At 48.0% G+C, this 13752-nt stretch overlaps 1 protein-coding gene across 3 annotated transcripts in view; it reads right to left on the bottom strand.

Moving 5' to 3' along the window:
• The window catches only part of LOC309552113 (cationic amino acid transporter 2-like), a 251702-nt gene extending 240053 nt beyond the window's left edge, over positions 1-11649 (bottom strand). The window contains exon 1 of one of the 3 annotated variants that reach the window (XM_082252917.1): positions 11464-11649. In XM_082252917.1, coding sequence (XP_082109043.1) covers positions 11464-11494 — 31 coding nt within the window. In that variant the 5' untranslated portion in view covers positions 11495-11649. The remainder of the gene's footprint in view (positions 1-11463) is intronic. The other 2 variants (XM_082252913.1, XM_082252914.1) reach the window with 2 other exon arrangements.
• Positions 11650-13752: the final 2103 nt, after the last annotated feature.

Below are 13752 nucleotides of genomic sequence, written 5' to 3'. Positions count from 1 at the left end.
GGCGCTGGAGATTGACGTCTATTAAAATCAGCCAGCGAATCCTTGACTATGCGTTTGACCATAGACTCGAGTTGTTGGTCAGATCTTCCCCTTTCATTCGATGCTCGGGAATAACAGGAGTCGCATAGTGATCCACCGTCCAGTAAACGGATACCACAGCCCCAGCACTTAGTCTCGCTGGATTGGCGTGAAGACCTGGGAGGTGACCGGTCTCTACTACGGTATCTGGACTTGGATGAGCCATGTTTGGAGGAGGAGCGGTGATGCTGCGGATTAGCATGGCGATCCTCCCGCGTGCCCTGCGGTTGTTCCGTCCTAGAAGAGGAGCTGCAAAAGTAAAACACATAAGGCAATACAGTAATGCGCCCATCCGTACATCCTGCTCCCCCCCTTCATGCAGCCCTGCACTCACCTAAGAGAGGGCTGGTCACAGGGGAGCGGTGACGGGTCCATAAAGCAAAGGAACCACTGGAATAAATAATGCACATAAGTATACTAGAAAGGGCTGACATGATGACCTCATAAAGGAAACCCCATAAAAGAAACCCCACATACCTGAGGACTAGAGCGTCAGCTCTTGGGAACAGCTACAGGCTGTGGTGGTCGCTTAGGGATTTGAACTTGCAGCCTGAGTTCAGCAGCCTGATATATAGTAAGTTCCACCGACTGTGGAACTGACAGCTATTTAAATTTGGCGCTGGCCGTGACGTCACGGTAGCGGCGCACTGCGCATGCGCGAGTATCGCACTCGCCTCTACTGCGCATGCGCGAACCAGGCCTCGCTCTCGGTCAGTCGGCGCGCATGCGCAGAGCGTCCGAGGACGGCGGAGATGGAACGCATAGCGTTCCGCGGTGTCCACAGAGCCTCCCGGACCACCAGGAAGACTGTGAACAAAGCGAAGAGCCGCACACTAGACCACCAGGCAGTCGCTAGACCACCAGGTATGAAATAAAAAGGGATAAAATAAAGAAAACACTTACCCCTCCAGTCGCACTAGACACCAGGGACACTTTAGAGCCATAGACCAGGACAACAACTCCAGCGTTGGGGCAATACAATGAGGCCACCCACCACAGCGGGGTCATCGGCCATGCCATTACCAACCCGCTTTGTCAGGCACTTCTTGGCTCCTCTTCAACTTGCCCATCCCATACCCCGCAGCAGCAAGGGCTTATTGGGAAAACAGGTCCTGCCGACTCCAAACGACCCTGCGTCATATAAAACGACCATATTCGTAGGGATTCAGCACCAAACAGGTGCATGGAGGAGGACAAAAAAAGAACACGGATGCTGAAAGGGAGCAAAGATTTATGGGAGTGGGGTCCTATAGGGTAGGAGTGGAGGCGGGACTACCCAAACGTATGCTGCCATGGAGTCTGTCAGGAAAGATAATTTCTGGAACTAAGCAAAAGAAGGTATAGTTCCTGCATAGTTATAACTGTATTATAAGGTGTCTATAGCATTGAATGTTCTCAAATACTTTAATATGGGGTTTCTCACTCTGAGATTTTCTTTCGTTCTCTGTTGCATCTACAAGACAGGACATGAAGGTAAATCTCCCCAGCCAGACACAGTCAGCAACAAATACCCTATGGGGTTACTCTACTCTAGTCAAGATAAAAACAAAAATGTTTCCACTTTAAGGCCTTATTTACATTAGCGGTTGGAGGGCAGCCCTGTTTTTTCTGCCTGCTACTCTGCTAACCTTCCTTCCCCCCCTTTAACACTTTAAGACCGGAAGGATTTGCCCCCTTGAATGACCAGGCCCTATTTTGCGATTTGGCACTGTGTTACTTTAACGGACAATTGCGCGGTCGTGCAACGCTGAACCCAAATAAAATTGATGTCCTTTTTTTCCCACAAATAGAGCTTTCTTTTGGTGGTATTTGATCACCTGTGCAATTTTTATTTTTTGCTCTATATACAAAAAAACAGCGACAATTTTAAAAAATAACAATATTTTTCACATTCTGCTTTATGACATTTTCATCAAAGAAATTTTTAAAAATCAAAATTTTTTAACATTTTAGGCCAATTTGTTTTCTACTACATATTTTTGGTAAAAAAAAAAAAAAAAACGCAATAAGCGTATTTTGATTGATTTGCGCAAAAGTTATCGTGTCTACTAAAAAGATTTATGTCATTTTTATTTATTTATTTATTTTTTTACTAGTAATGGCGGCAATCTGCGTTTTTTTTGCGGGACTGAGACATTGTGGCGGACAGATCGGACCCCTGACTGATATTTTTGACACTTTTGGGGGGGGGGGGGGCAGTGACATTACTATAGTAATCAGTGGTAAAAAATATGCACGGTTACTGTAATAATAACACTGACAGGGAATAGGTTGACATTATGGGTGATCAAGGGGTTAAATGTGAGCCTAGGGGAGTGATTCTAACTGTGGGGAGGCGGGGCTTCTGAACTGACCATAGAGACATGTGATCCTATATAGAAGGATCACATGGGCTCTATGATCATTGCAGGGAGAAGGACTGTCGGCTGTGTTTACAACAGCTGACCGTTCTTCTCTCTCAGCGGGGAACGATCGTGGGTGTCAGGCGGCAATCGCAGCCGCCTGCCTGCTGCATCGGCTTCCCTGCTGACGAGCAGGAGCGTGCCACAAGTGGCGCGCGCTTGCCCCCTAGCCTCCTGAGAGCGAGCGATGTATACTAAGGATGATCGAACTTTTGAAAAGTTTGGTTCGACCAGAACACCCGAATTTCCCAAAAGTTCGGTTCGGATTTCAGAACCCCATTGAAATCAATGGGACCCGAACTTCGGTAATCAAAAAACACAATGTTTAAGCCCTAAAACCCAATAAATGCCCCTAAAAAGTGCCTAGGGTTCTAGGTCATGCCCCATTAACTATTAATCACACAAAAAAAAGTTCTTAAAAATTGTCATTTTTGATAAAAAAGCCAATTATTGAAAAAAAAAAAAAAGAGATATTTTTTGATTTTGACTTTGGATTTAGTATCTGGGGGGTCTAAAAAGTGTACATGTGAAGTTTCAGCTCTGTAGCATGTCCAGAACCATGAAAAAAAAAAAGAAAATTTTTCAGTAGAACAGGGATGTGGGACCCTCCTTTAACACCTATATGATCTTTTTTTCTGGTTCTGGACATGCTACAGAGCTGGAACTTCACAGGTACACATTTTAGACCCCCCAGACACAAAATCACACAAAAAAAGTTCTTAAAAATTGTCATTTTTGATAAAAAAGCCAATTATTGAAAAATTAAAAAAAAAAAAAAAGAGATTTTTTGATTTTTATTTATTAGTGTGAGGAAAGGGATATCTAGTGTAGTTAGAGTGCTCCTTTACACTTAAGTTAGCTTCAAAAATTTAGTTTCTGTAGGGAAAGTGTTAAGTGTAAGGGGACCGTAGTGTAGTGTAGGGTTAACTGGCAGTGACTGCTATGGCAGGGTGACAAAACCCTTCCATAGCAGGGTGACCGCTATAGAGAAATGATCGTTTCTCTGAATTGCTTCGGCACACCCATATGGCTTCTCACCAGCCAAGCATTTTTTATGCTGCAGGGGCTGCCACTGCCAGTGCTTTTTTGAGGACATGTTTGATGTCAGACATGACATCTGAACATGTGTATAGGGGGTATATATAGACATATATGTCTGAATATATACCCCTAGACATATATAGGTGTGATAGTAGCTGAAATATATGCTTGCGCTAATGAAATCATTTACAGTAATATATTTCTGCTACTATCACACCTATATATGTCTAGGTGTGTATATAAATATATGTATGTGTGTATATACACCACTATACACAAGTTCAGATGTTTTATAGAAAAAAAAAGAAGAGGAGGCGCAAACACCTAGTGCATTACCCGTGGTCACTGTTGCAAATAGTTTAATTAAAAAATGCCAAATGCATACTCACAGACGCAGAGATAAAAACATGTTACAAGAATCCACCATGTGTGAACTGGAACAAGTCCTTCAGTCAGGACCGCTAACGCGTTTCGGGGGTCAGGCCCCCTTCCACAGAGCTGGTCTTACCACGTGCAGATCACAACTATATATGACAACTTTTAATTGCATCAATTCAATCCCCCTCCCTCCCTCCTCCCCCCAGGAGAAGGTGGGCGGGATCATCCAGTGCTTCTGATATTGGCTCTCTCAGCCTTAGATGGAAGTTAACCCCTTGTTCCTCTTGACCTAGAGATCATATAGCATCCATCAGGAACTCTGTACCCTAAAGTGTGCATATGTGGACACATGACCCGTTAAGATGACTGTTATTATTACTTTTACTTTTACTGGTGTGTATGTGTTCCGAGTGGGCATTTATCAACAGGAAGCTGGATGGTTAACAATACTCACGGAGACTGCACACAGTCCGCACATACCCCGCCATGATTGCCGGTCCATGTCCTCCCACTTCACGCTGCAGTGGTATCGGCAGTGTGACTGTCTCCCCCTGTTGCACACACGTGTCCGCAGCCTCCCGATGCCTCCCGATCGGCATCGGCGTTGGTTCCGGGTCTCAGGACGCTCGCACGCCACTCTGCGCCCCGGGACCCGTATCACCACACTTCCGGGATTGTGATGCGATGTGGGGCCCGCCTCTGCTGGTTGCCGTGGGAACCTGTAAACAATCCCCACTCGTTTATCATTTGCTGCCGCCACCTAGCGGCTGCAGTGGTGTACTGCACCCCGAAGATGTTATCTAGCAGTGTTAAGTTAGTGTAAGTTTGCCTCCAGGAAAAGCAACAAACGTAGGGGTGGGAGGACCCCTCTCCATCACTGAACAGACTAGCTGTGCAGGGATAGTGTCCTCCAAAACCCACCACTTCACATGAGTGTAGGGGCCAATCCCGGATCTCACTTTCAGTGCACAAAAATCATATACTCCAATGGTGTCGGTGTGACACCCACCAAGTGACAAGTTCAGATGTTTTGCCTGCCTCAAAAGAACCCCAAAAAATGCCAAAAAAAAACGCTAGCGTCAAAAATGCCCAGGTGTGTTTTTGCTGGCATTTTTTGGGGGGTTTTTGGAGGCAGGCAAAACATCAGAACTTGTGCACAGTACCACTATACACAAGTTCAGATGTTTTTCCTGACTGCAAAGAACCCAAAAAAATGCCTGCTTTGAAACCGGCAAGGTGTGAAAACCGAGGAGAGAAGCTAACCCCCTGAGCTGAAAGTTTTGATAGTAGCAGAAATATATTACTGTAAATGATTTCATTAGCGCAAGCATATATTTCTGCTACTATCACACCTATATATGTCTAGGTGTGTATATAAATATATGGATGTGTGTATATACACCACTATACACAAGTTCAGATGTTTTGCCTGCCTCAAAAGAACCCCAAAAAATGCCAAAAAAAAACGCTAGCGTCAAAAAAAAAATGCCCAGGTGTGTTTTTGCTGGCATTTTTTGGGGGGTTTTTGGAGGCAGGCAAAACATCAGAACTTGTGCACAGTACCACTATACACAAGTTCAGATGTTTTTCCTGACTGCAAAGAACCCAAAAAAATGCCTGCTTTGAAACTGGCAAGGTGTGAAAACCGAGGAGAGAAGCTAACCCCCTGAGCTGAAAGTTTTGATAGTAGCAGAAATATATTACTGTAAATGATTTCATTAGCGCAAGCATATATTTCTGCTACTATCACACCTATATATGTCTAGGTGTGTATATAAATATATGGATGTGTGTATATACACCACTATACACAAGTTCAGATGTTTTGCCTGCCTCCAAAACCCCCCAAAAAATGCCAGCAAAAACACACCTGGGCATTTTTTTTGACGCTAGCGTTTTCTTGGCATTTTTTGGGGTTCTTTTGAGGCAGGCAAAACATCTGAACATGTGTATAGGGGGTATATATACACATATATGTCTGAATATATACCCCTAGACATATATAGGTGTGATAGTAGCAGAAATATATTACTGTAAATTATTTCATTAGCGCAAGCATATATTTCAGCTACTATCACACCTATATATGTCTAGGGGTATATATTCAGACATATATGTCTATATATACCCCCTATACACATGTTCAGATGTCATGTCTGACATCAAACATGTCCTCAAAAAAGCACTGGCAGTGGCAGCCCCTGCAGCATAAAAAATGCTTGGCTGGTGAGAAGCCATATGGGTGTGCCGAAGCAATTCAGAGAAATGATCATTTCTCTATAGCGGTCACCCTGCTATGGAAGGGTTTTGTCACCCTGCCATAGCAGTCACTGCCAGTTAACCCTACACTACACTACGGTCCCCTTAAACTTAACACTTTCCCTACAGAAACTACATTTTTGAAGCTAACTTAAGTGTAAAGGAGCACTCTAACTACACTAGATATCCCTTTCCTCACACTAAAAATAGCTAAATGACACTTTTAAAGTAAAATTAACAGAACTGCTTCCACTCTCTTCCATGTCCAGTATAACAATGCTAGGAATATGGCGGGGGCGATCTTATATACTGGGGGGCGTATTCACTAATGATTGGTCTAGGGACCCCCTAGTCACTCCAATCACATTCCTAGCATTCTCCTGCCCCCTCAATTGGCTTTTGCTAATGGTTCTGGTCCAATCATGGGCTTTTAAAGCCCATTTCCTGAAGCATTGCATTTTGGGCGGTTCTGGTTGCCGAATTCCGAACTTTTTGGGCAAAAAGTTCTAAATTCGGCCGAACCTCGAACACCCAATGTTCGGGCCGAACCGATGGTCAACCCGAACCGTTCGATCTTCCCTAATGTATACCTACGTCGCTTTGCCCAGGAGCGGCTGCCTGCCGCAGTATATCTGTGGTGGGCGGGCGTAAAGTGGTTAAGCTGCATGAACGGGAAGTTTTCATGCGATGCTTCATTTTGCAATCCGATGCTTCATTTGACAGAGTTGACCCGACATGTGTCACATGCAAGCCAATGGGGAAGCACCACAAATTCCCCACAACCGATGTTGCGGCAATATTGTCGGCACAAAGAGGGTTAAAACAGGCAGTGAGGAGGCGTCGCATTGCTTCCTCACCGCCTGTCAGTAGCCTCTGGAGAACAATCCCATACCCCCCAACCGTCCCGGATTCCGCGGGACTGTCCCGCAATTTGGCAGGAGTCCCGCGGTCCCAGGAGCCGGGCTGAAGTCCCGGAAAATGTGGCCGGTCTTCTCTGCTCCCCCCTCCTCCTCCCAGAGCTCCGCCTCCCGATCCTGCGTCTCAGCGCTGCTGCGCCGGCCGCGATCGCTGCAGCGGGGGACAATCAGAGGAACCTGTCAGGGAAAGAGAACTCCGCGGCCGCCTGATACAGACTGTAGTTAATGCTGCAGCGAGATTCACTCCTTCACTTTTTAACTACCGTCTGTGTCAGGCGACCGCGGAGTTATCTTCCCCTGACACATGATGATTACAGGAAGTGCCGAGCCCGAGCAGGACCTGCGGGCGGGTGCAGCGGGACCCGGGAGTTGAGGTCTCTGCGATCTCTCTGGATCTCCCTTAGTTCTTCCGAGAGGTTAGTGTCCTTTTTGGAACTCCCTACCTCTTGCTGCGGTGTTAGCCGCGGGGGGGGGGGGGGTGGGTGTATGGAGCTGGGGTGAATGGATGTACCTGGGGGAGGGATTTAACCGGGGGGGAGGGGTGTATGGACCTGGGGGAGGGATTTAGCCAGGGGGTTGTGTGGAGCTTGGGTGGGCATTTGGGGTGGATGTAGGCTGGGGGGGTTTGTTTGGAGATGGGGTGGATGGATGGACCTGGGGGAGGGATTTAGCCAGGGGGGTGTATGGAGCTTGGGTGGGCATTTGGGGTGGATGTAGCTGGGGGGGTTGTATGGACCTGGGGGGATGGATGGACCTAGGGGAGGGATTTAGCGGGGGGGGTGTGGGGAGCTGGGGTGGATGTAGCTGGGGGGGTGGATGGACCGGGGGAGATGTGTGGAGCTGGGGTGGGCATTTGGGGTGGATAGAGCTGGGGGAGGTATTTAACCATGGGGGGGGGTGTATGGAGCTGGGGTGGATGTATCTGGGGGGGTGTATGGACTTGGGGGATGGATGGACCTGGGGGAGGAGGGATTTACCCAGGGGGGTGTATGGAGCTTGGGTGGGCATTTGGGGTGGATGTAGCTGGGGGGTGGATGGACGGACCTAGGGGAGGGATTTAGCCGGGGGGGGGGGGGTGTATGGAGCTGGGGTGGGCATTTGGGGTGGATGTAGCTGGGGGAGGGATGTAGCTGGGGGGGTGGATGGACCGGGGGGATGTGTGGAGCTGGGGTGGGCATTTGGGGTGGATAGAGCTGGGGGAGGGATGTAGCTGGGGGGGGGGGTGGATGGACCTGGGGAAGTATTTAGCCAGGGGGGGGTGTATGGAGCTGGGGTGGGCATTTGGGGTATATGGAGCTGGGGGGTAGATGGAGCTTTGTTGGGTATTTGGGGTATATGGAGCTGGGGTGGGTGTTTGGGATGGATAGAGCTGGGATGGGAGGTTGGGAAGGGGGTGAATGTAGCTGGGGGGGGGTGGAATGAGCTGACGGAGGGATGTAGCTAGGGGAGGGGTGTATGGAGCTGGGGTGGGCATTTGGGGGTGTATGAAGCTGGGGGGGTTGGATGGAGCTGGGGGAGGGATGTAGCTAGGGGGGGTGGATGGAGCTGGGGTGGCCATTTGGTGTGTATGGAGCTGGGGGTAGATGGAGCTTTGTTGGGCATTTGGGGTATATGGAGCTGGGCAGGGTATTTGGGATGGATAGAGCTGGGATGGGAGGTTGGTAAGGGGGTGAATGTAGCTGGGGGGGTGGATGGAGTTTGGGGAGGGATGTATGGACCTGGGGTGGGCATTTGGGGTGGATGGAGCTGGGGGAGGGGGTGTATGGAGCTGGGGTGGGCATTTGGGGTGGATGGAGCTGGGGGGGTGTAGGGAGCTGGCGTGGGCATTTGGTGTGTATGGAGCTGGGGGGTAGATGGTGCTTTGTTGGGCATTTGGGGTATATGGAGCTGGGGTGGGTGTTTGGGATGGATAGAGCTGGGATGGGAGGCTGGGAAGGGGGTGAATGTAGCTGAGGGGGGGTGTAGCTGGGGGAGGGTTGGAGCTAGGGGGGGTGTATGGAGCTAGGGTGGGCATTTGGGGTGTATGGAGCTTGGGGGGGTTATGGAGCTGGGGTGGGCATTTGGGGTGTATAGAGCCTGTGAGGGGGTGGATGGAGCTGGGGTGGGCATTTGGGGTGTATAGAGCTGGGGGGTGGATGGAGCTGGGGTGGGCATTTGGGGTGTATAGAGCTGGGGGGGGTGGATGGAGCTGGGATGGGCATTTGGGGTGGATAGAGCTGGGGGTGGGTGGTGCAGAGTCCGACCCCTGCATTCTGTACATTACACTCCTGTCCCCTGCGCTCTGCACATTACATACTCCTGTCTCCTGCATTCTGTACATTACATACTCCTGTCTCCTGCATTCTATACATTACAAACTCCTGTCTCCTGCATTCTGTACATTACATACTCCTGTCTTCTGCATTCTGTACATTACATACTCCTGTCTCCTGCATTCTGTACATTACACACTCCTGTCTCCTGCATTCTGTACATTACATACTCCTGTCTCCTGTACATTACATACTCCTGTCTCCTGCATTTTGTACATTACACTCTCCTGCACTATATACACAATACTGTACATTGTATACTTCTCACCAAAGTCTTCATTATCTCAACAGTTGCTGGTTGCTATGCAGTCTCTGACTATTTTAATGAAGATTCTATTTTAATGAAGTTCTTCTTTAAGGTAGGCTGAGCAATCAAAGCATATTTTATGAGTACATGGAAGTCTGGGTTTTGTTTACCCTATCCCTTAAGCCCCTCCCACTGCTACGCAATTGGCCACACCCACAATTTTTTGCCTGCAAAATAAATTTGGATTTTAACTTTTTGCATCTTCAACTGGTTGTGCGGCTTTTTGTGCTCTTCCATTTGCTGCTATCAGGACTGCGGATCCGTGCCTGCACCTGGGTTGGATGTGTTTGGAACTATCCCCTCACTTGAGCGGTTCTTTTCCCTCTTGACCGTTTGTCACACCCACAATTTGCCTAGGGCATCGGAGGCAAGGGAGATTTAGACGCACATCTAAATCTACCCTTAGGCTAGGTTCACATATCCGCATTTTATGTAGGCCGTGTTTGCGCGGGCACCGCAGCCTGTTCAAATGAATGGGCTGCTGTGCTTACATTTCCACTAAAAAAAGGTGCATGCACCTTTTCAAAAATGCGACCTCAGGGAAATTGAATGGTCTTTTGGACCATGTGATTTCCCTGCAGTTCCCCCACCCACAAATGTGCTGAGATTTGTGGGGGTGCCGTTCAAAATGATTGCGATTAGGCTGTGGGTATTTATGTGATTCCCCCACCCGGAACGTACAGTGAGGGCTAGTGTGAACATAGCCTAAACCCAGGGCCGCTGATAGGCGGGGACCACCAGTTCTCCTGTAGGGGGCCCAGGCACACAGGGGGGCTCCACTATCATGGGGAATCAGTGTGGTCGGGCTGAGGGGCAATTACAGAAGGAAGCCCTGTGCGGCTCTCTAAAGCAGCCAAAAGCCAGTTTCTCCCCCTCCTGCCAGCTTTCAGCTGCTGCAGGGAGAGAAACAGACACAGGGCATCATTCCTGTAATTGCTTCTCCGACATCGACCCCCCTCCCTGTTCTGCCTGCTTCTGATCCACCTCCCCATGTGCCCCCCTTTCACTGTGCCATCCCCCCACCTTCCCGCAGCGCTGCACCCTATTCTGCCTGCTTCTGATCCACCTCCCCATGTGCCCCCCTTTCACTGTGCCATCCCCCCTCCCTCCCGCAGCGCTGCACCCTGTTCTGCCTGCTTCTGATCCACCTCCCCATGTGCCCCCCTTTCACTGTGCCATCCCCCCTCCCTCCCGCAGCGCTGCACCCTGTTCTGCCTGCTTCTGATCCACCTCCCCATGTGCCCCCCTTTCACTGTGCCATCCCCCCGCCCTCCCGCAGCGCTGCAGGCTTGCCTGCCCTGTAAAAAAATAATAATTAGAAAGAAAAAAAAACAATTAAACATTGTAATAAGTCATTTAAAAAAATTGTAAAATAAATTAAATGTAAACATTTTTAAACTTTAAAAAAAATTATAATGTTTTTTTTTTTAAATGTAAAAAAATATTAAAAAGGGCTAATTCACACAGGTTCTCTGTTATGTTTGTGTCCGCGTGTATTTTTAGTTAAAATATTGTCTTGACATATTGGAGGGGGGCCCTGCCAGGTAGGCTGTATGGGGCCCTGTGATTTCTAACAGCATCCCTGCCTAAACCAGTTACCCACAACTGGCATAGAGCATATTTAGACAAAGTCTGTGATATGTTGCAGCCAGGAAACTAGCATTTTGTTAAAGAAGGTTAACCATAGCAACAACATATTGCGGTTGGTTAGGGTTTCCTGTTGATAACTGTCCCAGGATGACAAAGGTAACAATAAATAAAAGACTTACTGTGTGTGTCCGGTCCTGATGAGACGATCATAGAGAACCTGCACACGGGATGTGATGAGTGGTCCTCGATATTGTCATGGCACAGACTAGCCCTTTAGATCTCTGAATCTCCCACCTCTCATTCGCCTCCATCAGTCAGCGGTCAGTTCCACAAGGAGGTCGCTCTGCAAAGATTTTTTTTCCCACACAGCTTTCCAAATTCTACACAAGGAACAGAGAGAGAGAGAGAGTGTGCTGCAAGGAGGACAGGGTCATAATTAACATTTGGAAAGGGCCCATTCTGGCAAGACGTTCCTGTCACATCTTTCTCCTTCCCTACACATTTCTAATCAAAGCAGTTTCGTTCAGATTGTAAGGCCGGCCATACACAAACAGATATCAGATTGACATCAGATGGGTTAGCTGCAACTTTACTTGGATCCAAGCCCAGTTATAAACAGTCCTTCAGCTATGTATACACAAACTATTTTAGTCTTAGGGCTCTTGCATATGGACTAATATAATGTCAGGCTTTTAGGAATTCAGCTGTTTTTTTATTGAGCTAAATGCAGCTAATTTTTTTAACCAGCTCTGGAAGGTTTTACCCCCTTCATAACCAGGCCATTCTGTGCTAATTAGCACTGCGCTACTTTAAAGCGGAGTTCCACCTAAAAGTGGAACTTCCGCTCTTTTGCTTCCTCCCCCCTCCAGTGCCACATTTGGTACCTTTCCACATTAGACAGGTACCCTTCCCCAGTTCTGGGATACGGCGTCGTGGTGCCGTCCCTCGGAAGTTTGGCCCCCTCCTCCTTCCTCTGCCACCAAGCCAATAGGAATGCACCGCACGCTTCGCACATGCGCAGTAGGGACCTGCCCGTGAAGCCGCAAGGCTTCACTGCCGGGTTCCCTTACCGGCAATGGCGGCGGCAGCACCCGACAGTATGTGTAGCTGCTAACTTTTCATTTTTTGGAGTTGGGTGGAGGGGAAGGCGGAACTCCGATTTAATTGCTAATTGGGTGGTCATGCAACGCTGTACCCAATTTAAATGTATATAATTTTTTTCACACAAATAGAGCTTTCTTTTGGTGGTATTTAATCACCACTGCGTTTTTTATTTTTTGCTATATAACCAAAAAAAAAAACAAGAAAAGTTTGGCCAAAATATATTCTGCTACATGTCTTTAACCACTTCCCGCAAACTCACGTAGATCTACGTGATCTGCATGAAGTGGTTGTACCGGGGTGATGCCTGCAGCTAGAGGCATCATCCCAGTACCATTTTTTAGAGCCGGTTTTCAGCTTACAGGTGGTAATGGCCAGTGCAGCTCGGGAGCCACTCGGTTGTTACCCCAGAGAGCGGGAGGGGAAGCATCCCCCCTCCTGCCGCCTTTCCTTGACTCTGCCCAGGTCTCCCATCACACTGGGAGACCCGAGTAACCAGCCGGCACCTTCGCCGGCTGGTTGGAGTCCCGAAGGAAGCTGGATTCGGCTTTGATTGGGTCTCTGATGATGTATTGAAAAAGTATTCATACCCATTCAAATTCTCCACATTTTGTCATGTTACAACCAAAAACATAAATGTATTTTTTTGGGATTTTATGTGATAGACCAACACAATGTGGTACATGATTGTGAAGTTGAAGGAAAATGATAAATAGTTTTCCAATTTTGTTTACAAATAAATATGTGAAAAGTGTGGCATGACTATGTATTCAGCCCCCAACCCCCCCCCCCTTCTAAAATTGCCCTGTATTTGGCTCCATCCATCTTCCCATCAACTCTGACCAGCTTCCCTGTCCCTGATGAAGAAAAGCATCCCCACAACATGACGCTGTCACCACCATGTTTCGCGGTGGGGATGGTGTGTTCAGGGAGGTGTGCAGTGTTAGTTTTCTGTCACACATAACGTTTTGCTTTTAGGCCAAAAAGTTTAATTTTGATCTCATCTGACCAGAGCACCTTCTTCCACATGTTTGCTGTGTCCCCCACGTGGCTTCTCGCAAACTGCAAATGGAACTTCTTATGGCTTTCTTTCAACAATGGCTTTCTTCTTGACACTCTTCCATAAAGGCCAGATTTGTGGAGTGCATGACTAATTTTTGTCCTGTGGACAGATTCTCCCACCTGAGCTGTGGATCTCTGCAGCTCCTCCAGAGTTACCATGGGCCTCTTGGCTGCTTCTCTGATTAATGCTCTCCTTGTCGGCCTGTAAGTTTAGGTGGACGGCCATGTCTTGGTAGTTTTGCAGTTGTGCCATACTCTTTCCATTTTCAGATGATGGATTGAACAGTGCTTCCTGAGATGTTCAA

Source organism: Pelophylax lessonae (genome assembly GCF_965119305.1).
Source record: "Pelophylax lessonae genome assembly, chromosome: 4".
Taxonomy (NCBI): Eukaryota; Metazoa; Chordata; class Amphibia; order Anura; family Ranidae; genus Pelophylax; species Pelophylax lessonae.
The sequence above is the reverse complement of the archived record's forward strand: the minus strand, read 5'-3'. Positions and strand labels throughout refer to the sequence as shown.